The 24,290-nt window shown below is 36.0% G+C and overlaps 1 protein-coding gene across 1 annotated transcript in view; it reads right to left on the reverse strand.

The window, feature by feature from the left end:
* tmem198aa (transmembrane protein 198aa) overlaps window positions 1-24,290 on the reverse strand; it is a 38,952-nt gene that overhangs the window by 6,192 nt on the left and 8,470 nt on the right. The window contains exons 2-5 of the mRNA XM_028435276.1: window positions 13,684-13,908; window positions 9,034-9,272; window positions 7,832-8,044; window positions 4,249-4,372 (exon numbers count right to left, since the gene is read on the reverse strand). Of these exons, the coding sequence (XP_028291077.1) occupies window positions 4,249-4,372; window positions 7,832-8,044; window positions 9,034-9,272; window positions 13,684-13,822 (715 nt within the window). The 5' untranslated portion in view covers window positions 13,823-13,908. The remainder of the gene's footprint in view (window positions 1-4,248; window positions 4,373-7,831; window positions 8,045-9,033; window positions 9,273-13,683; window positions 13,909-24,290) is intronic.

Raw genomic sequence — 24,290 nt, forward strand, 5'->3', positions numbered from 1 at the left:
ACCACAGGGGGCGACAGTCACAGATGTGATGCAAAATAATGCGTTTTGTTAGGCATAGATCTTCTAATAAGGACATTTCAAAGATTTTAGGCCACATTTGTAAAAACAGTGGAGAACCCTTTTGAAAATGTTCCAATGTAGCAAAAATCATGAAACCCCTGAACTACAACTACACAGTGTTGTTCTATTCTCTTTATCTCTATGCCAGAGATCAGGGACCCCCACTGTACCTGAAGGTGGTTAAACACAGACATGAACATTGAAGAACAGTCATGTGGAGACAGGACCATCTATAAGGGGAATAATGAGGCAAAATGATGGTCCATTGTTCTATGAAAAAGAATGAAAAAAAAATGATGAAAACAGGTTTAAATATGGCAAGTTTGGTGTAGTTCCAAAACAAAAGGTAAAAATAAGCAAATATTGGCTCAAACTGTTCTGGCGACCCCGTCCCAGTGTCTCGCGACCCCAAATGGGTTCTCAACCCCAAGGTTGAGAACCACTGGTCTATGACAGGGCTTTATATTGTGAGTATTTGTAAGTTATTTTTTCCACTCTCTAGTCGACGCACAGTTACAAACCAACAAAAAAAAAAAACTCTTCTCTGAATTAAATTCTGTGTCTTCAAAGTGACGCGACAAGAAATAACTGCATAACTACAGTGACATTTAACCCTATCTGCCTTTTATGGTAATCATACGTTCACAGAAGCATTTTCTCCACAATTGTGGCCAATCAATCCTTTCATGTTTGTTTGAAATAATAAACTCTTGTCATTAGAAACCTTTGTGAATCAGGATAAATCATTTTGTGAAGTAAGACCAGGCCACAATATAAGACTGCATCTCAACATACATACTATATTGATTTGCTTTGTTCTTTTCATCAGCGTTGGTTTATGCATTTACTCGGTCCTGTGTTTGGAAAAAGGAAGCACCAATATATTACTGCATATATATATATTTATATCTTTATATAAAATCATTGACTTTTTACTTTGGCTGCAGGATTTCACAGATCTGCTTTTCTACATCAGTCACTTTGCCCTCAGCCTGTGGCAGGAAGTCATGGCAGCCTTCAGTGTAATCCAATTATTTTAAGATATGTGCTGTAGTATGTGTGCATATGTGTGCAAGTGTCTGTGTGTGTGTGTGGGCGGGTGCGACCCACACAAAGATCAAATGTTAGTGCGTTTTTGTGCCAACAAATGACAGCTGTGCATGTTTCAATTTATTGCAATTTTGTGGTGATATAGACATCTTTTCCGCACTTATTGTTCATCCATGTGTGCATGCCCACGCGCTTGTTGTTTCCATCAGAGCAAATAGCTGTTTCCCCCGTTAATATCACGTTAAACATAATATTTGAATTTCCGTGAACATGTGCACTACCTCTTGACAATAAACTGAAACAGCTGCAGTTTTATCATGAATTAATGTCTCATGCAAAATGTCTATTCTGACTAAAGCTCTATGAGCAAAATGTAGATTTACGTATATTTCTGTAATTAAGTATATCATGTACTTCAGCACGTTTTCTCAGATTCATGGGCTTTCATTTGACTTTAATTAGATTCATTCCCTTTGGAGAATATCAAAAAAATCCTGCTTGCTTTTAATTTTTTTTCCACTGACACACACACACACACGCGCACACACACAAAAGCTCTCTGTAACTTTTTGCCTCAGGCACTTCTCTTCACCTTTTGCCTCACAGTTTTAATGAACCTTTCCCAATCTGCCATTGTTCACTAATGAGCTCAAACAAGCATTAGAACGACTGACAAACCCTTCCCCCAAAAGTCCAGCTCGCCAACCACTCAATATTTTACTGCTGGAGCCTCATTTAGCAGGGATTTCAGTAACATCGCTGTAGCACAACAAAAACCATTTACTGTAAAACCGCAAAAAACTGAGAGTGTGTAGTTTAAATTGTACCTAAAGCCTCACATAAAAACACACTGAAAGTTTGACATCATAAAAATGAATGAAACATCTGAGTCGAGTGGCAGCTAACATTAAATTGATACTCTGTTGTATTTTTCAGGGTATTTTTAGCTATATTTAGCCAGAAAATGTAGATTGCGAATCACTTTGAAATGGGAATTATTTGGTTTGAAGGTAAGAACCTGGTTAAAACATAATGTTTTAATGTTTAACAGATTTCTGAAAATAATACAGTAACTAGTAGGGGTGTGCATTGCCTGGCATCTGGCGATATGACATAGGTCACGATACGATACAATATATTGAAGTACTGTATAAGGCAATTATTACGATTTTGTTTTTAATATGTGACTTAAGAAACAACTAATCTGTAAATTTGTACACCTTCATGAGAACATTATATATGAAATATTATATTGGCATATTTTACACTCAAAACATTGCCTGTGGCTTTTAAATTAACTAAGTCAGAGATATATGCCTAGAACAACAAATAAATGCAGAAAGTGAGTACTTTCTTTCTCTCTCGCACTTCTTTGTGCAGTTACAGTGTCTCCTGCAGTGGAAAATACTTTCCTGGTTAAATAAAGGTAAAAATAAATAATAAAAATGAAAAATAATCGATATGAATGTGTTTTGAATTGATCCGAGAATCGCGCAACGTAATATCGCGATGTATCACCGAATCGATTTTTTTTAACACCCCTAGTAACTAGCATGAAGTGTCTACACCAGGGGTCTGCAACCTGCGGCTCTGGAGCCTCATGTGCTTCTTTGACTCTTTTGCAATGGCTCTCTGACGATTTAAAAAAAATAAGAAAATGAATTATTTCCTCCAGAGGGTACTGGTGATTAATGACATTAACTTCAAATAAAATGATGATGAAACAATTGGTTAACCTAAAATAAATAACAAAAAAGACTATTCTGGGAAAAAATACAGACTTTATTTGTGTGGGGAAAGATTTATTTAACTGCTAACATACCGACTTAATATGCATGCTTGATATGTTGTAAGAAATTAGCATGAGTTGGAGTTGATAATGTGTTATCAAATTCAAGTTATTTTTTTTCAAATCCATTAACTCGTAAAATTATTCAATACTATTTTAATTGTATAGAATTTTATACGCTGTATTGTTTTCATGAGAAGGTTTTTTTTTCGGCTACGGAAGGACTTTAATCCAGTCGAGATTAGGCAAAATGGCTCCTTAAAGAGTAAAGGTTGCAGACCCCTGGTCTACACCATAACACACCACACCATAGTTTGTTCATGTCTGATTGCGCTATTGGGGCTGAAGGAAAAAGCGGAATATGGTTTCTACCAACAGCTAGCGTAGTAGGTTAACAGCAACAAAATTAAAGTGAACAAAAATACCATTAAAATCTTTAAATGGACTTATATGCTGACAAGTATTGGGGATGTGCAGGCATTTATATATGCTCGTAAAAACTCAAAAAACTTTCAGATTATGCAATTTATAACATCTAATAATTCATATCAGAATGTTTCCAGGAAAATACAAATGTTTTGTTTTTGTATTGACATAATGGTCCAGGAAATACAGTCCTTAATTTCACTCATAAATGCCAACTATTGTATCCATTTAATCTTTTCCTTTTTTTTTAATGAAATGACCATAATTCACATGGTTGGATTAGCCAAATACATGTATTCTGGCTTTTTTAAATGTTTTATTTTATTCTTACCTATAAACGCTTTTTAATATTGGCAGAAGACAAGGACATGGAACAAAAAGTGTATAATTTAATAAATTCATGAATATCTTGAAGCTTTTCAAGGGACATTATTTCAATGACAGCGTTACACCCTTTTTGGTAAGTAACATAAAAACAAACACTGGCCCCCCAACACCAAAACAATAATTATATTTAAAAAATAATGTAAATGTAAAAATGTCTTCTCGTCCATAATAAACAGTGTTGTGTTGCTTTAATACAGTAAATGCTACCCAAACAGAGCTACTATTGTTGGTTTTGTGTACCTGAATCTGCTTGTTTAAACATCATTGAGTCCATTCTTTTGGTTTCCTTATTTATGGCTGAAATCACATTCCAATGTTAACTTGTTTGTGACACCAAAGTCTATAATAATAATAATAATAATAATAATGCATTGGATTTTATGTAGCGCTTTATCATAGACACTCAAAGCGCTTTACATAATTAAGGTATTATTCTATGTAACCTGCTGTGTCTGCATGCTTTGTGAATTCAGCTTCAGCTTTAGTGTTGATGGAAAAAACTGTGACAGAGGAAACTTTGGACCGACGGTGGTCACCTTCAGTGTGAGAAAATCCTTCAGCGGTGACTTTCCACTGGATCAGGACTCCGAGAAGTGCCAGCACAGGCCAAACCCCCAAGATGACCCACGTGAACCAGCACACCGGCTTCTTTGGCCCCACCTGCATGGATCACAGGTTCATTTTCAGACAAATTATTTTCTATTTATAGAAAATAAGTCTATTTATCAAAAACATGTTAATGAAACAAAGACAGTAGGGTCATTTCAAAAATGGCTCACGTAGTTTGGTCTAAAAAAGGTTCTGAGATTTTTACCAATTGTTCCGTGATTATTCAATAGGCAAACTGTACATTTTTAGTTTGATCTGATGAAAACTTTTTTAGATATGGACAATTAAGTAAGGGGTGTTGATTTTCGTGCATCCTAATTTTTGTTCTATTTTCAGCTTCCAATATCTCAGGTTTAGTAATACAGCTCCACCTCCTCTCTCAGAATACACAAACATATCTGCTATACATCCTGTCTGGTGGACATATCAGTCCCTCAAATTTGGAAAAAAGTCTGTTTTGGTTTGGGGCTGGAACATGTTTGGGTCTTCAGTAAGCAACTTTATATATGTCTCAGCTCCCTGTAATTTAATCAGCTTTGAGCTATGTACATAGACTGTTCATAACACTAATGATTAGTCACATATATACATTGGTTATTGGGTGACAGTCTCTTGAAGTTGGAGAAAAACTTTTTTTAACTAAATTTATTGGCCCATAACTGCATGTGGGAATGTCAGGAAAAAATCAGATCTCTGTTTTAATTTATAGTATAAAAATTACTCTTTCTTGAGATATAAAATCATTTTTCTTTATGCAACGACTTCATTTTTATTTTGGACTTCAACTTTGAGTTGTTTCACCACTCGCTGATATTGAAAATCCTTTACATGAGGTCATTGTAGCTCTGTGTCTTACAATCATTTGTCTATCATGTGGACTTATTGAATAATAATGAAACAATTGGTAAAAATTTCAGATTTTTTAAGACAGAAGTGCGTGAGACGTCCTGAAAATGACTCAGAAATGACATGGAATGACCCAGTACCTATTGAACACAGTAACCTGATCAGGAAATCATTGATAAGTTATCTCTGTTATGATCTCAGTGTTTTATTCTTAATTATATCGCTTTATTCAGTCCTTACCAGTGCTCTTTAGTTCTCTGTGTTTCGTGCTAATCTCCCAGCTCTTGCCTCCGCCTCCTGCTTTATTTTAAACTTTTAGTCTCGTCACATTTTAGTAACCTCGCCTTCGATCTCCCTGCCTTGTTTCATGCGTCACACCAGTGTATCATTATCTTCCCCGTTCATTTCACAGCCCCTCAGCTGCATCCTGGTTCCCCACACTTCACATTTAACGTAAGCGTCTTCACAATGTCAATACTTACTTTTCTGTGACTCACTGTTCTTGTTGTTATCTTTGATAACAACTCAGTTTAGAATAATGTATGAGATTACATTTCTTTATCAGTACACAAACGGACTTCTGTTGTATTGTGTTTAAATGTGTAATTTTAATAATTTAGGTGCAGCACTTGAAGCTTATCTTAAGAATTGTATTGAATTAGTTATTGGTGACATTTCCCTTTTAGCACACAGGGGTGTCAAACTCATTTTAGTTCAGGGGACAAATAGGGTACAGTTTATCTTGAGTGGGCCACTGATTTTAGAGGAAAAATGACAACTGTAATCATTATTGTGCTCTAGTTTGCACTTCCACGTATAAATAAGTAATAAAAATATGTAAGGCATCGATAATATCAAAGGAATAAGGGATACATCAGTCTCTTCACTTCACTTTTACTTATTTTATTTTATGGCCAATTTTTATGTAATTTGGGGAAATTTTGCAGAATAATTTAAAGAAAGGATTTTGGGGAAAAAAAATACTAATTTGAGATGAAAAATGAGTGCCAGCATGGCGAGTCCTGCTAAAATTGCGTAGTTTCATTATATTTGTGTATTATTTTCCGGACATCTAGCTTAGATATTTACAACTGAATTATTTTAATTTGCATAAAACAATCATGTTTCTATGACTTTTTTGCTTTCTGCTGCGGGCCGAATTGGATGCTCTAAAAAGGCCGGATTTGGCCCCTGGGCCTTGAGTTTGACACGTATGAAATTTATGAACCAGTCTATATACTCATTTATTTATTATTTACTAGCAATAAAGGTAATTTTTTAGAGTTGAAACATCTTTGCATTCCTCACCATTAGTAAATACAATAAACAGGGACATAATTGGGTTTACCTTTCATCCTTTTACTGAAAAAACCCTGAGTTTAGAGCTCACAGCAAGTGCTTCAATTAATTTTCAGTTTCTCCACTCTCTATTGCTTCTTTTCTTTTTCTTTTCTATTTCTTTCTGCTGAATCCAGCTCTCCAGGGACCAGTTTTATTTCGTCTCATCCATCTGAGGCTTCCTTTGGTTGATCCTGTCTGTGTCCCTCAGGACAATCACTCACTCAGTCACTGCCATGTGACCTTGTATTTCTCCATCACTGTGTTTTCCCTGCTTTCCTACACATTGGAGCTTTTTGTTTTCCACATGTCAACATTGTTAGTCCTTTTCCTAGTTTAGATATTATTTCTATTCAAAGAGCAGAGATGGGCAACTTTTATCACAGTAAGGGTCCGAAAAATAATTATCTGCTCCATAGGCGACCTTATCAAAATGTATGTCTGCATTAATAATAATGACCAATCTAAAAATTAATACTGGAAAGAATAGTTAATGTTTTGGAGTCCTTGTATGTATTTGTGTAGAGAGTTTTTATTTTTTTCAGAATCATTCTCTATATTTTCCTTGTCATATTGTGTATTTTTGTTGATGTATTGTGTATTTGTTTTTATATTGTGTGTTTTTATAAAAAAATATTTTTGGTAATTTTCTGTCTCTTGTGTATTTTTATAGACTTTTATAGATGATTTTTTTTCCCCATCATTTTGTGCGTTTAGAGAGTGATATTGTGTATTTTTCTTTCAATTTGGGTATTTCTATTGTCATTTTGTTTGTTTGTTTTCATTTTGTGTGTTTTTTTTGGTTATTTTTGTTTGCATTTTGTGTAATTTGCTGTCTTTTTGTGTATTTTTAGGTACTTTAGATGTCCTACATCATTTTCTGTGTTTTTTGGATTCATATTGTGTATTTTTCTGTCATTTTTTTTGTATTTTTGTTTTCATTTAGTGTATTTTTCTGCCATTTTGGGTATTTTTTAGTATATTTCACAAGTACAAGTCATTTTATGTGTGTTTTTGACACTGTTGTTTGGAGTCATTTAGATTATTTCTGTTGCTATTTTGTCTATTTATTTTTTTTTATCATTTTGTGTATTTTTCTCTCATGTGTTTTTGTTCTCTTTTTTACTTAATTCTGTTGTCATTTTGTGCATTTTTCTGTCAAATTCTTTGTGTATTTGTTTTGAGGCTGCATAAAATTCTAGTTTTTGTTTTGGCGGGATCCTTGAAATGTTTCTAAATTTTCTTTGCAGAAACAAAATGAAAGTGGCTGATTTCATACACACGTACAGCACAGTACATAAGGCACTTGTTGTGACTATAGCTTACCTTGAGTCTCTCGTAGATGTAGTGAACCAAAGCGAACAGCTCGATGAAATAATCCACTGTAACTGTAATAATGGCAGAGCCGAACGTAGCCGTGGATAAAGTGACGAAGCAGCGCTGCCACTGAAGAGTGAGAACAGCAAACAGCGTTCCTGATCCGAGGAGGATTCCCAGAGGAACCCACACAGTTTTTGGATGGTAAAACTCCTCCATGACCTGAAATGAGAATTATTCTTGGCTCATTTTTAAATTTCAGCGAAACCAAACCACTCAGAGCTATTTAAATTAAAAATGGAGGACGGCTTTGAAAAAATGATTTGCTGTCATTGGTGATTTTAACCACTCAAAATGTGTTTGTCCCCATCCTCCCTCCCTCCTGTCACCACAAGGCATTTGCTGCACTTCTGTTAGCCCACATTTTATCTTAAGTATCGACTCAAGTGAGCATTTTAGCCCATTCATGATGTCTTCGTGCTCAGACTTTGTATTTATTTGCACTACCAGTCAGTGATGCTGTGTGATACGGTCACGATATAGGTAGATTTACATCCTGATAACAATATATATCCCAATATTTCATCCTTAAAATGACATGAAATGCATGGAAAATTGCCATTCATTATATATTTTATTATATAAAAAAATAATGGTACCTCTTTAAGAATCTTCTCAATGAAGGAAAATTCATGACTTTTGCTACATATACTGATTCGTAAATGTCATCGGGGGGAACAAAAACCAACAATAACGGCCACCGCTATCGTTTTATACCGTACCTGTAGTGAATTTTACTAGCAAATTCCATCAAAGATCATATATGAGAGTAGAGGTTTAAGATAAATTAACATTTCTATTTGTGAGACACGTTTGCAGCTATTTTGACTGGTAGAGTCACATTGGCTCTAGTGACACAGTTTTTAACCAGACTAATTGGTGATACCGGCCACTCCGGGTGACCCAATTTGGCCAAAAAAAGCAACGCTTCACCTGTGATTAGATAAACCTGGTTGATGATGTTTTAGCAACAGAGTGCGATATAAACAAGTCTTATATCGTACGGTAGACGTTTTCATATCGCACTATGGTTAATATTATATCGCACAGCATCACCAGTCTGGGCTATATCAGTCAAAATGTTTAGTCATCATTTTCTTTCATTATTGTCTCATTTAATTCAAAAAAGACAAATAAAGTGGATGAATTACCACCAGTGATGCCACTCCGACCAGTAGACCCAGAAGCAGGCCCACCATAAACAGTCCCACACTGCGAACCAACATGGTCACCAGCCCACACAAGGTCCCAATGCCAAGGCCGATGCCCACAGACGCCTCCACGCTGAGCTGGGTGTCCATCACCCTCTCCTTGTAGCACAACATGAAGATGACCACAGAGCCAAACAGCAGGCCTGTAAGGAATAGCACGGCCTTGAAGCATCGGTAGCCTGGAGAGGAGAGAAGTGACAGAGGAAGCTGTGAGAACATGAAAACAAGAGCCATGTAGCACACATCAGAACCACAACTTTCAATATATAGATGAGCTTGAAGTGGATTATCCATTCGTATTAAAACTAGGGATGTTGTGATAGAACCTTTTCACTTTGGATATGATACCGATAATGTCATCAATCCAATACTTTATAAGCACAAATCATACATACTTTCTTACTTAATTCGTAGAGTGGAATGTTAGAAAAGGCTTGATCGAGTCAGTGAACAACAGTCAGCAACAGTAGGCATGAAAACTGGTCCATTATTTATTAACCAATGGGTTGCATACATTTTAACTTTAAACAAAAGATACAATACATCCAATAAAAAAAGGTTTGTTAAATATGCAATAGTTTAACCTAAAAATAAACATATTCAACAATTCTATAGAATAAATAAAACAAAATTAATCTAAATGAACCCAATAAAATTCTGCACAGCAGTGCTTCCATAAAAGATGCAGGTCGATATAATTTGATAGTGTTTTTTGTTATTTTTGTTGCTGATATAGGACTGATATCTATGATACTCTTGATTATAACCCTTTGCTAGTGCCATGAGTTGTAGACTCGCAGTAGTTTAATCCAGTGGCATCATCTCTTTCCTTTCAAGCAATGTCTGTTTAATTATGTGTAGCAAGCCAAAACAATCTTTTTTTTTCGAATTGCCATTTTTAAGAAAATGGCAATTGCAGCAACAAGGAACCGCTTCTTCCAACTAAGGAAAATATCTACACTCAGGGAAATGGTGCTTCAGAATATTTTGATGCTCATCATTCAAGCTTTTGTGTCTCCATGTTTAGACTATTGAAATAGTTTGTTTTCTTATCTGAACATGAAGGAGCTGCCTCGACTGCAATTAGTGCAAAATTCTGCAGCGGGAATTCTGACCCGTACAAATAGGAGGACTCACATATCCCCTATTCTAAAAGAACGCCATTGGCTGCCAGTGACTTATAGGATACATTTTAAAAATCTGGTTCTAGCGCTCAGAGCCTTGCAGGGTCAGGCTCCTCCTTACATCAGTGATCTGATCCAGCCTTACGCCCCTGCTCAGGCTCTGAGGTCTGTGGATCAGAATCTGCTGATGGTTCCTTGCACTGGTTTTCAGACCAGAGGAGACAGATCCTTCCAGGCTGTTGCTCCCAGGCTCTGGAACGATCTTCTGCTCTCTCTGCTTTCTATTGACTCTGTTGACACCTTCAAAAGCCAACTAAAGATCTTTTTATTTGTTCAAGCATTTAGCTACTCTTGGACTGCTATGATTCTATGTTGTCATGGCCTTTTATACTGTCTGTACTGTTTTTTGCTTTTAAACTGTGTGGTGAAGCACTTTGTGGCTTTTTGTCTGTGAAAGGTGCTATAGAAATCAATGTTTGTTACGGTACTTATATATATATATATATATATAATTTCAAAGAAAATAATTCAGAAAAAACCCCAGCATCCTTTATTGTAGCGTGCACATTTGAACATGTCGCTTATGTCACTTTTTTTATTCAATCGATAAATATCATTATATTGTCATAAGTATTTAAGCCGGCTGAAATGGCCATCCTGTTTCCTTTGTTTCCTTTTGTGCTCTCCTTTCACAACAAACTGCAAAAAATTAGAAGCATAAGCAGGTGAAACCTTCTCAGCCCTTGATTCTGTGCTTCCTGGTAACGTTTAACTTCACAGTCCTCTGTATATTTAGTTTGTGCCTTATGATTTCTGACTGGACTTTGCCTCAAAGGGATCCAGCGTCAGATTGTTATCTTTGCATAATCAGGCGATGCACAGCTCAGGCAAACAATCCTTTTCCATCTCACACCAGGCCCCGTCGTTTAATCCTTCTGCGGTTTCCCAGATAACTCAACGTAAACAATGCACAGAAAGTCCGGGTTTTCTTCACAGCTGCGTGCTCTGCGTATGCCAAAAGGAGTAGAAGTCTGTCACGGAGTAAGTGGAGCATTACCGTTGTATCCGCCGCATGAATATTTGTTTGGTGAGAATGTTGTAAAAAATAAATCAACTTTGCTCTTTCACTGATGGCTACGATCAGTCATGTGTTAATATCACATATTCTTCTCTGATTCTCCCCAATGATTGTCCTATTACTCTCTTCTTGTCAATGCATTTCTAACCATTCCAGTTATATCGTCTCTTCTATGTCTGTAAAGGTTCCCAGTCTTCCAGGTCGTGTCTATTCTCGTAGCTGGACTTAAAAGTTTTGCTTGAAGGCGTCTCACCTCTCATCCAAGAGGCTTCTTCAGTCCTTCTCTTTGAGTTTTGAGCCCAAATGCGTACTGCCCACGCCTGCCCAGCCAATTTCTGGTCCACACACTACGCTGCCTTTTCTTCTTGGCAGTGGCTATCCGTACCATACCAATATACCGACATTCTATCCGTACGCAGTGCCCCTCATTGGCCAGTTTAGGTCACGTGACTAAGACTAAACCCAACCAGAAACCTAAACCTAACCGTGAAAATTGTTGCGATATAGGGTTAGAACTAGGGCTGCTCAATTAATCTAAATTCATTTACGATTTTGATTATTACACCCAACAATAACAAAAATAACAAAACATACTTGATTTTAGTATTTGATGGATGGATTTTATTTATGTTTGAAGAATATATTTTATGTTTTTTGTACAAAAAATGTATAACTTTTTGGTTGACTAATAATCGTTTGAATAATCGTGATTTCAATTATGACTGAAATAATTGTGATTAGAATTTTCTCTATAGTCGAGCAGCCCTGGTTATAACCTAACCTTACCCTAAACCTTGGTAAACGTACCAATAGCACCGGGGACTGTCCGTACGGCAAAATGTATTTTGTGTAATATTTACAATATTTAAGTTTTCAGCCACAGTTTCAAAAAAAAGAATCAATGGAATTAATAAAATTTGCATCAAAGCATTTCTGGTTCTGGATCCAATTCTTTGCAAGAAGGCAAATTTGGCAACAAATGGATACAAGCAATGGTCCACTGATTCGCTGTATTTTTTGTGTTTTGGTGTTCATTGTGTAATGGATGATTGGAAGAGCTCATACACTTGTATTGTTTGAAGGCAACATTTGCTATTGTTGCATATTTTAAATGTTTTGGCACGACTAGAGCGTTTTTGCAAACAAAATGTGTCGTTTCGACCATGAGTGCCACTGTTTAAGCCTGTGTGTTAACTGTTTGGAAAATGTGAAGTTTGAGTTGACGGCTGCATCAAAGCAATCGAGAAAAACTATGATCTGGATCAAAAGAATGAAAAATAACTGAACAGAAACCTTCAGCAAGGAAACAATCTGTCTGATGAGAACCAGATTGAATGTGACACGTTTCTTATCAACGCTTTTGCAGAACAGTGAACACGGCATATGTTGTGAAAACGTGATCAAAGCTAGTCTAAGTAAACACACATAGCTATATATTTCTAATCAAAAGGATTATATGAATATGAAATATGAATATGAAAAGTTTGAAAAAAGCAATGTTCAGCTACAGATTTAGCACCTTTATTAGCTTTGTAAACAGCTTTACCAAGTGCTCTAGTTTGAAGCACGGTCATGTTATAATTATCAAAGGTTAATTATTAAACTGATTAAATTTCCTGAGGAACAGTTGTCTGAATAAATGAAATCTTAACATATTATTCAAAAAGAAGACATAAATAACCTTGCTGGAATTATTACGCGAAAGTCAAGGAAACATCAAAGCGATCAGCAGACGCCTCTAACAAAGACTGGCAGTTGACGGTTGAAAAATGTCAGGAGATCAAAGCAAATTGTCTGAGAACAGTTGTCTGAATAAATGAAGCTTTAATACATGATTTAATGAATAGAGACGGTACAGCAGAACAAGATGATGATGAAAACAAACAAATGTGCTGAAATACTGCAACTATTCTCATTTGAAACAGCTGAATTAATGAATAAAACATGGCACATTATATATGTATATATATATAAGGTGAACATCTGTTTCAGTTACTCTGTGGTTGAAATTATAGACAAAATCCCTCAGTATTGACTCACACAGGCCTAAGAAAACAAAGTGCTGCTGTTGAGTTGTTAGTTACACACCGTAGCAGGCTACTATATAAATAATTTATCCCTTTCTGTGTGTTTTTTTTAACTGAGATTTATACCATCTAAATACTTCAGTGATTTTCTGTCAACAACATGCTTGAAATAAGACATTTTCACACTTGTGAGACAACTTGTTAATTAGCGAGCCCCCGAGGTTGACTCACTAATCTGGTTTCCCTGCTTTTGCTCTGGTTTCTCTCTATAATTGGATACTGAGAATAATTTACATCAGCCGTGAGTTATTTCTCCTTATCTCATCCTTGATGGTTCTCCAGCGTGTAAACTCACACTTACCAAAGAAGCAGTAGATGATTCCGAAGAGGCAACACATGGAGCAGACCACCGAGGGCACGATTTCGTACCTCCTCTCGATCTCCTGGTCGCACCTCAGCCCCACCTCGGCCAGGCCGAACAGTTGGCTGGTGGAAGTCATGATGGCGGTGGGTAGAATGCGAGGGCTGTAGTCGGCGTTGGTGGGTCAGTGAGCCTTACCCATTGGTACGCATCAAGCAGCAGCAGCTGATAGGAGACATTTAAGAAAGATGGAAAAAGGAAGTGAGAGAATAGTTAGGAGCGGCAATAAATGAGGGGAAAAAAGTGGAGGGTAACTATTGATTGTTCACTTTAAGTGCTCAGCTGAGGGTGCTGACAGTGCAGCAGGCAGGCTTTATAAATTTGAAAAAGGAAACATCTCAGCACCCCCCCACTATCACCACTTTCTCTTGGAAGTCCAGTAAAGTGCGAGCATCAACATGTAGCAGACGGGACTTGTGAGTGTTTGGGCGACAGCAAAAGATCTGCTGCACTCACTGAATGGTTTCCAGATAAAAAGCAACAGAGTTCATTTGCATACATTCGCACGTTGAGAAAAATCTGTCGATAGAGCGGAACGAGGCTTCGCCTTTTCTACTGCAAATAACTTGGAAAAAATACAAAAGAAATGTTCTCCTCATAACATCAGCTACACTTTTTAACCGGATTCTTCCCGTCTATACCAAATCATTTTTTTTTAAAGTTGAAAAAGAGCCAACTAGGTTTTTTTTTTTTAATACCACACGTGTCAAACTCAAGGTCTGGGGGCCATATCAAGCCTTTGAGATCATCCAATTCGGCCTGAAGCAGAAAGCAAAAACGTCAGAGAAACCAAACTAATCCAGTTGTAGATAATCTCCTAAATAATACACAAACTCAATTAAACATTTTCAGTGCAGTCATTTTTCATCTCAAATTGTTATAAGTACTCTCAATTTTCCCAAATCCTGTAATTGTCTTCAAATTATTGCACAAAATTGGCCACAAAATCTAAAAAATTTAAAGTCAACATCCTGCAGGGATTGATATCCGTCACTCATTGCTTTGATATTATCCGTGCCATGCATATTCTATCATTTATTTATACTAAAATCTGCAGTCCGCTTATGATAAACACAAAAAAAAGAAAAATAAAGATATACTGCTTTATATTTTGCCCCTGAACTAAAATAAGTTTGACACCCCTTTCAATTATTTTTTTGATTCCTATAACATTACATAAACTAATATAAGTTCACAATATAAGGTTGAACGTGCGTTACTGTAACATTATATAATTCATCAATAAATAAAACTAAATTCATTCACAACACAGTAAAGCACATTTTTAATTTGTCATCTTTTGCAGCTGTCAACACAGATCCACAATTAACTGAACATAAAAGCAGATGGACTTGCTTTGAGAATTCTATTCACATTTCCCCAAACGTGTAGCAGTATGTTTGTGACAGTTAGCCAGATGTACATGTACAGCACAACTACAAATCATGCAAATTTCCCCTCAAAGATTAAATTTAAAGCCTGTCAGTTTAAAATCCCACATTGAATGTCAAGCTTTGCTCATTTGTATCCAATAACATTCAAATTTTACTTTGAGAATTTGGTTTTGATAAGGATTTCTAGCACAAACTGTCATTTATAGCCTCCGCAGAAGAATGGAAAAGTTCACACGTTTAAGTGTGAGGTGACACGGGAACGACGGTGTTTGCTGTTCAGTCGTGACAACATAGAGCCCTGTAGTACACACGCACACGGAAACAAAAAGGACAGTGAGTGATTTTTATTTTTATTTTTTTTGTAACAACACCTCTGGATCCCTGTGCAGTCAAACAAAGCTGTTAAACTGTGACGTACAGTTTGTGATAAACGTATTTACACAGCAGGGGATAGCAAGATTATCGGTATTTTATGTTGTAATTAAAAAAGGCAACCTTTAAGTGGTTTTATTTATTATTATCAGTGTTGAGAACGTTACTTTAAAAAAGGTATTAGTTATAGTTACTCAGTACTTGTTCCAAAAATTAACTGAGTTAGAAATTGAATTACACTATAATAAAAGTAACTCATTACCAAGGAAAGTAACTGTTTGCGTTACTGTTAAAAAAAAAGTTGCTATATGTCAGAGAATTCAGATTTTTTAGATGCGTGTGTCGTTGTGAGGTGCTTCGTTAAATTGGAGTTGGTTACAATGGATGTCGACAAAGTCTTTACTCCTGGATATAATGAACACTTCACACAACTCATTTAAAGTAGTGTTTATATCGCCACTTTAAAAATGCCAACTTTTCATCGGACCGCTCCACGCTCGCCATTTCTGCTGCTTCATCATATCTGCAGTGTGTGTGTGTGTGTGTGTGGCGCGTGTGCTGGCACGTGTGTAAAAACACTGGCTCTGATTGGCAACCATGAAACATGACGCCGCCTTAGCCAATCATAATCACTCACCTTGTTTTTAACCCACCTCCTAACTACAGCTGCGTGCGAAGCCAGGGGTGCTTTCGGATAACAGTTTAATCAATCACCGCATTTAACGTTCAGTAACTTTAATGGCATTGTAACGGCGTTGTAACGGCGTAAAAAGTAATTAGTTAGATTACCACGTTACTGAAAAACAAACGCCGTTACCTAACGTCGTTATTTTAAACGCCGTTATTCCAAACACTGATTATTATAAACTTAAAGGGCAAAAAAATAGTATAAAGAACTACCTTTAAGAGAAGGACTTTAACTGTCCTGCTCTGATCAGTCAGAATCAATAGATGTCAGCAATGGGAGAAGATTTTAATTGGATGTCTTGGCCTGCAAATGTCAGCTGAGTGGAATTCATTATAAGTCGGCTCCTTCAAGGTAGCCTGGTGACATGTGACAAATGGCAGCAAGGTGCCATTTAGTCAGGATTCAGACTGAATCAAACTTTCTGGAAAAAGTTAATTAAAAGTGGTTTCATCCACACAAGAGACTACAAAAGTTTTTACTATCCACTGGAAACCTGAAACGGAATTTTACTAATTGAATTAAAGCTGCTGCCCCCACTAACATTTTAAATAGATAATATCATTGTGTATAATACACCGACTATCATTTACTCCAAAAAGAAAGGGAAAAAAGTTGAAATTACTGCTGAAAGTTTGTTTTTATCTCCACTGTAAACACTCCAGTTGTATTGCATTGTGGGATGTGGAGTCCTGTGAACAGATGCATAGAATCATTTTTACTTCATTCTCACTGTGATTTCTTGATTTTCTTTGCCAGAAAATATCGAGATCCAAGATATAAAGAGATTTCAACTTTGGCGAAATAGAAAATTACAACAATAGGTTTTTATTTCATAGCTTATTTTCTATCAGAACAGCATGAAAATCCCAGTTAGCAGGATTACCGAGTGCGTCCTGGCCCAGACCTTCACCTAAACAAGGCGTGCTACAGAACTCACTCACACGTGCTGTCCCTTATAGGAGAAAAAGCCAAAAGTGGCCCATATCATGCAGTGAATGAATTAATGAATGTGTAGTGAAAAAAAAATCCCAGAATTGTCTTTCTGGTAAGACTTTGAGTTAAAAATATCAAGATTTATATCGTATATCTGCATTTTGGGTAAAACATTGAGATATGAGTTTTGGTCTATTTTGCCCAGCCCAATTCCATACACCGTTCTCCATGACTCCACATCCCACAATGCAATGGGTGGAAAATTTCAACAAGTGTGTTTACAGTGGAGATAAAAACTAATTTTCAAATTGCAACTTTAACTTTAAAAATACAAAACAATAATTATACATAAATATCTAACTTGGCAAACCAAGCCCAACCTTCTATAGTAAATATCTCATCAGAACCTTTAATAAAGCCAATAGAAATTGTTAAACTGGTGGTAAAACTTTCTGTCTTTGATTGTGCGTTTGCTCATCGCATCGGGAGTAAAACAAAGCGTGTTCACAGCAGATTCAGACATTCTTTGACAGAGTGCTGGGTTGCTTAGTTACACAGTGCTTTGCAGCAAACACGCCAAATACTAAACTTAGGACTGCTGACAGCATGACCACCGGGTCACAAAACAGTGATTGTGTCGCACACTAATTGGAAATTCAGTGAATTTGCTGAAAATGAACCAAACAAGGAGAAAAAATTACATTAAAAAAGCAAAACCACCTACAATGCATTTAACCCCATAAGAACATATTTAACATGAATAAGTTCTGTGATATTCTGACATTTTAAACCCTGGGAAGTCACGCTTTTATCTGTTGTGACCTGTGGCCTACGCTGCCATTCCTTACAAACAGTGAAAGATCACATGATGATTAAAGAAGAAACACCTATTAACTATAAACAGTATAAACAGCATACTATATAATAGTGTCACGTTTTGTCTGTTGCTACAACGACTAGCAGCGATACAAGGTCCCAGCTAAAAGAAAAAAAAGTGGGGGCTGGTCTCCATGGGAATGTGCCTGCAAAGAGCCAATCAGTGATGGTTTCTTTGAGGATCCGGGGCAGCAAAGAGCTCTGACCTTTGACCTCATTCAGCTTCAGCTTCTTTATAATTCACAAACGTGAGAGTATCTTGGGAACCAAAAGCTAGATGTACAATAAAACACGAGGACGATGACCTAAAACGACCCGTTCACGTTGAAAGAGCTTTTTCTTTATTTTGCCCAAGGCAGGATCCGATTATTTTGAGTAAAAGCTGGTCTAATGGTGTAAAACAAACGAATTACACCAACATAGAAAGCTGTAGGGACACCAGTGGTCCCATAATAATAAAGTTTTCGATACTTTACTTACCCCTTAACTTCTGTGCAGGGCACCACTAGGAAATCATTGTAAATTTATTAACACTGTTGCTATGTTTTCTGCAAAGGTGGAAGAAGGAGTTTTTCGAGTGGTCAGGATATTATACAACGGAAAATTATGTATAATATATTGGTGATATGCCAACTTACAAATGTTGTATGCCTTAAGCATTTATATTAATGGAATAATATTGAATATCTCTAATAAAGCAAGGAAGTTCTGCATGTGTGTGTGTGTTTGTGGAGCAAATTTCTCCCCGACGTGTTGTCTGTTCAACCTGAAACTTTTTTGACTGCTTGCACATAGGTTGAGTGTGTGCATGCATTATTATGGAATTATTTGGTGACTCCAAAAAAACATACATTATAGAAAAATACACCAAACAAATATGAAAATGAGTAAAAAAAAAACAAAAAAACAAACACATTTATCATGTGCATGTCCCATAGAATTAAAGCAGGGAAATTGCACACGCTATTTTACTTTGCACCTGCAAATAAACCCCTTTATAACACTACAAAGTATGTACACATCTTTGTACATCTGACCTTCAAACACATACTCATTAGGCCATAATTGCTAACTCTACATAAGCACCCACATGGATACATGCTTCCGACGGGCACTGCACTAGTTTAGGTAAATTAAATAAGATTTTAAACACCTTTGATAGGGGAGTAGTTAAATCTTGAAATACATTTGTGTAATACAACGATAATATCGAATAACACACGTCAACATGTTTGTCTCATGCACATGCAGTAAGTAGCACAACGTTGTATAGCCACTGTGAGGCCTAATTCATATCTGTGAAGTTGATGTGTTGACTAAATCAGCAGTTTGAGAAATATTTACAGTTTTTAGCTGAAACAATAGATACTTTTATGCCGGAAAGTACCTACAAACAAGAAAAAAATCAAAATAGAATTAAAAAAAAAAAAAAAAAAAGAAAAGAAAAAAGGAAGAAAAAAAGAGGGAAAAAAAAATTAAAAAAAAAGTGGGGGGAAAAGAAGAAAAAAAACCTACAAATACTTAAAAGATAAATTCTGTAAACCGATGAGATTCAATATAAATGCAACCAATCACATAAATCAATCTATGAATCGATCGCTCTAAGGCTGAATGACAACACTTTGTTAGTTATTTAGGTAAGAAATGTCTTTGGAGTCATTTATATCAGTTTTTAGCCTTCAACTACAAATACTGTATGCCCTCATATGTGGGCTTCGCCATTTTGGAAATTTCAGCCAATCAGCGTTCACATACCGTGTTGTCGTCACGTCAGGTCTACTCTTTGTATTTTTACTCCCATAGAAACTCTACAGTTAGTTACTTAATTCCCTAGATATAATAATGGATGGGAACACCAACACAGTTACCTCTATCTGTAGGGCCCTATAAAATCTGTTTTATTTTTTTCCAAATTCCGTTTTATTTTTTCCCAAATTCCGTTTTTTCCACTTTAATTTTTTAGATTACATTTTTTTAGAAATATATATCATTTTTTAAAGTAAATATTAATTTTTAACTCCACTGCGCTACACGAAAAACGGACAGAGCTTTTACAGGCACAGCAAAGTTAAACGGGCACTGATGGCTCTGTATTTAGGAGTCAGTGATGATTTGCATTATTTTAGAGGGTGTTTGTGGTGGTTTAAGATGAGTTTAATGCAGCCCAGACAAGAGGAGGGTGAGTGGTGCACCTCATAAGCGGTCCCCTGAAACATTTCCCCATAAAAAGAAAACGTTCTTTGCCCCACGGTGAATCACTCGATTCTGTCCGCGATTCCATTAACGCAGATTTTATAGGGCCCTATATCTGTAACGTGCCCCATACCTTCATTTATTACAGTACATTGAAAAGATATGTCATCAACAACATGTTTCTGAATGCAACCAAAAAATAACGCTCTGCTAAGAATGCTGATAGTTTTTCATATCAAAGGAGAGGATTAATATCAGATTATTCAAAAGGTACCAAAAGTCAGAGTAAATGTGAACTTCTTAAACACATTTAAAATACTCAATCTTGCACAAAAAAAAAAAAAAAAATCCCAAAACATTTTATATAAACTGAACTGAACAGGAAAGCTCCACATATCATCCATCAAACTCAACCTTCACAGACTGGCCTTTTCCTCTCCGCTAACACACTGAGAGCCCTGAGGCACACACGGCAACACCCCTGACACAAATCACACTTCACTTGATTTGTTCCGTCATATCCGAGCACGCGTACCCCCGTCAGCATGGCAATAACAGGGACTATGAAGTTAAGTCACATATCAAAAGCGCTGGCACCTTAATAACCCGCCAGTGGTTTGATGTGTTTCCAGTTGGAGATGTTGGGCATCCCTCCCTCTATCACACAGACAGTCTGGGTTCACAGATCAAATGTAAACAATAGAGTTTCTAATATTTGTTTCAACTAGATCTCAAAGCGTTTATCTGACCTCACCTCTGTATTCTCACACAGGAGTATTCAGTATTACAGATTTACAGTTTCTGAATGATCGGTACATGCTTGTCAGATTTTAGAAAAATTGTATTGTCTAAAAACTCCACTTGGCAATAAAACTGATAGTGATTCTGACATTGGTTAAATTTTCTGTTAAGTTGCCAAGAATGTGCAAGATATCACACTGCTGTTCTGTGACCACAGAATGTCCCAAAGTATCTGTATCTTTGTTATATGTAGGATGAAAATAATAAATAAATAGAATTTGGGCATGAAATAAAAAAAAGTGTGGAGATTTTTTTACTAAGTGAAAGACTACGTTTATTAAACTTTTTTTTTTTTTTTGAGGGGTGGAGGTGTGATATTTTAATTACTTTATGCGATATTCGAGGTCCTGTGAGGTGTTACTCAAATGGAAGATCAATAATCAGCAATAATTGAAAATTGAATCAATAAATGTTAGTAATTAAAAAATTGTGTGTAATGGAATCAAAACTTCAATAATTGGAATTGAACCAACCCTAAAATAATCGGGCATAAAAAAGAGAATAACACACCAACTACAGGATGGGATGAATATGTCTTTTGATATCTGAAGAACTTTTTTATGTTAAAAAGTAGGGCTGAACGATTTTGGAAAATAATCTAATTGCAATTTTTTTTCCCTCAACATCACGGTTGCGATTTAATACGCGATTATCTTTTCAAGTGCCTCTTGTCATGCATTTTTGAATGAACACAAGCAATTAATCAATCTGTTTCATAATAAACAATTTCAGATTTATTCAAACTTTAAATAAATATAAAATGAATTCTAAAGCACAGATTACAACAATAAAGCAAACAAAATCTTCACATTTCATGAAACATGTAAAAATGTGGACTGCACTTCTTAAACACTCTCTGAAGTTAACAGGACAGTCTATAAATAAATAAAATAAACAGATATATATATATATATATATATATATACTGACATATATCCAGTCAGTAACATCACACATACTAAAAGTAAGGAAAACTAATATCTGCTTTAACCATTTGAACATTTTTTAGGTAAATCAAACTCACAACAAACTTAAAATAATTTTTTACAAAAAAAAAAATAAAATAAAAAAATGCAGCCTTTGCAATGAGAAAATTGCATTTTATGACATGGCGATAATACCGCAAATGCAATTAATCGTTCAGCCTTACAAACCTTCCATGTTGTTGTAGATAAGGTAAATTAAAATAATGCACCAAACGCTGAAACACAACAAATTATTTCTTCTTAATGACTTGTATAGTCTCAGTCAAGCTTTAACTTAAGGTCGCTTTCTTTACCCAAGAAAAAAATAATACATACAATCGTATAAACAGAATATACAACACAATCTACTAAATCCTGAAAGTAATGTTTCTTTAATAGGGCTGTCCTTCAATTCTGAGACAACCAACTGTAATTGTGCTGCATAAACAAGTAACGCTGTGTCCAGTATTTCAAACTAGTGATAAATAAGAATGTTTGGTTTTATTGGATGAAATGTTTGGTTTTTTTAAACCTTCCTAATACCACTAAACGTATTAGCAACAGATCAAGCAGGCTACCGTGGTGACGAGGTTAACAGGATACTACAGAAAATCACCAGCAAGTGGGAGGAGCAACGCTAAAGAAAGGTCAATAATGGTTAGTAACCATTCCATCACAGGGTAAACCAATATAGGGACACATCAGTCCTACAATTATTCTGAAAACTCTGGAGAAACACTGATGGACACTTATAAGATGGTGTGTTAACTTGGATAAAAGACTTCCACCCTCTGACAGAGACATAGTTAGTAGGAAAACAGAAAAACGTGCAATTATACTTTTATATTTGAATGAGTAAACGAGCACAGCTTCACACCACACAACTGATGAACCATCTAAAAAAAATCCAACATACGTGTTTTAATTATTCCATGTAACATGTTAACTCTAGGTCAACCTCTAGCTTAGAAAGCAGCAGCTCTTCATCTTTACTTCACATTCTTTAAATATTAATGCTTGAACATGTTTTCTATCTTTGTCTGTGCTTTCCTCTTCCTCCTTTTCTTTCTTAGTGTCCTGGTGTTAGAGCTGACAGGCCCTGATCTCTGTGACGACGAGTGACACGAGATTACGTTGTTGGATTTGACGCTGTATTAATAAAGTTGAATTGAACTGATTTGAGGTAGTGTCAGTAATAGGATGACCATACGTCAAGATTTACCCGGACATGTCCACTTTTCACATCCTGTCTGGGGATATTTTACAAATTAATTTCATTGTCCGAGTTCCGCATCTTGGGCGGCGAACACGTTACTTTAAAAGACTGTAACTCCGCTAATATATGTTCTATCTGATGAATTCCACCAGTTTCTGAAAGCTAAAGAGTGGCTCTTTAAAGCCATTATGGTTCATTACGATAATTTTAATGATAGAATCATTAAAGATGCCGCTTTGTTTTGACGAAATCGTCACACACAAGGAAAATAGAAAGAGAGAGAGAGATTAAAAGAGAGCAAATAGCGGTGGATTTAATTAAAAAGGTTATTTATTGAAGTCTATATTTAGTGTTCACTGTTCTACAAGCCTTGAGTTTTGGGTTATAGTTTTAATTTCTAGGAGGTCATGTTTCTCATATTTTTTCAATGATTGAGAGATTTGAAGAAGCTATATATGAGATTTTTCAAGGACAGATGTTAAACTGCATAATAAAGGTGATTGAGTTGAGCCATCAGTTTAAGATTTTTTTTTTAAAGTCTTTGTTTGCTCATGAACAGGAGTATGTCGAGGTCGGCCCAAGTGTGCTCTTCTATGGAAATGAAAATATGGTCACCCTAGTCCCTAGCTGTGTTTCCATTACCCTTGGAAATGCAGAAAATCCAAATAGCGCAAAAAAAAAAAAAAAAAAAAAAAAAAAACTGATAATGGAAACACCTGAATTTAAAAAAAAAAAAAAAAAAAAAAAAAAACACTCAAATATCGCTTTTATGAGGAGGATTTTCAGACATTACAATATTGAAATGTGTCCAAAAGCACTAAGGAAACACTTTTTCCACAAATACACGTCACAGGATGTGACGTACATGGTCACATGACCAATTCTTACTGAGAAAACGGCGCGCGTTATGTGTAGACAGAAGAGGAGACCGGGACATTTCTCAGCATTATACTTATTACTGCCACATTAGATGTGAAACAACAATGGAAAACAGAGTTTTATAAGGAAGTTTGGAGCATCTCTCGTCTTGCAGCGAAGTCTCGAGGGGTGAAATTTTACGGGAGTTACGAGGCACCTGCCCATAACAACCTTAAATGGTTCAAAGTGCA

The sequence above is a fragment of the Gouania willdenowi genome, chromosome 21 (genome assembly GCF_900634775.1).
Source record: "Gouania willdenowi chromosome 21, fGouWil2.1, whole genome shotgun sequence".
In the NCBI taxonomy this organism is placed as follows: Eukaryota; Metazoa; Chordata; class Actinopteri; order Blenniiformes; family Gobiesocidae; genus Gouania; species Gouania willdenowi.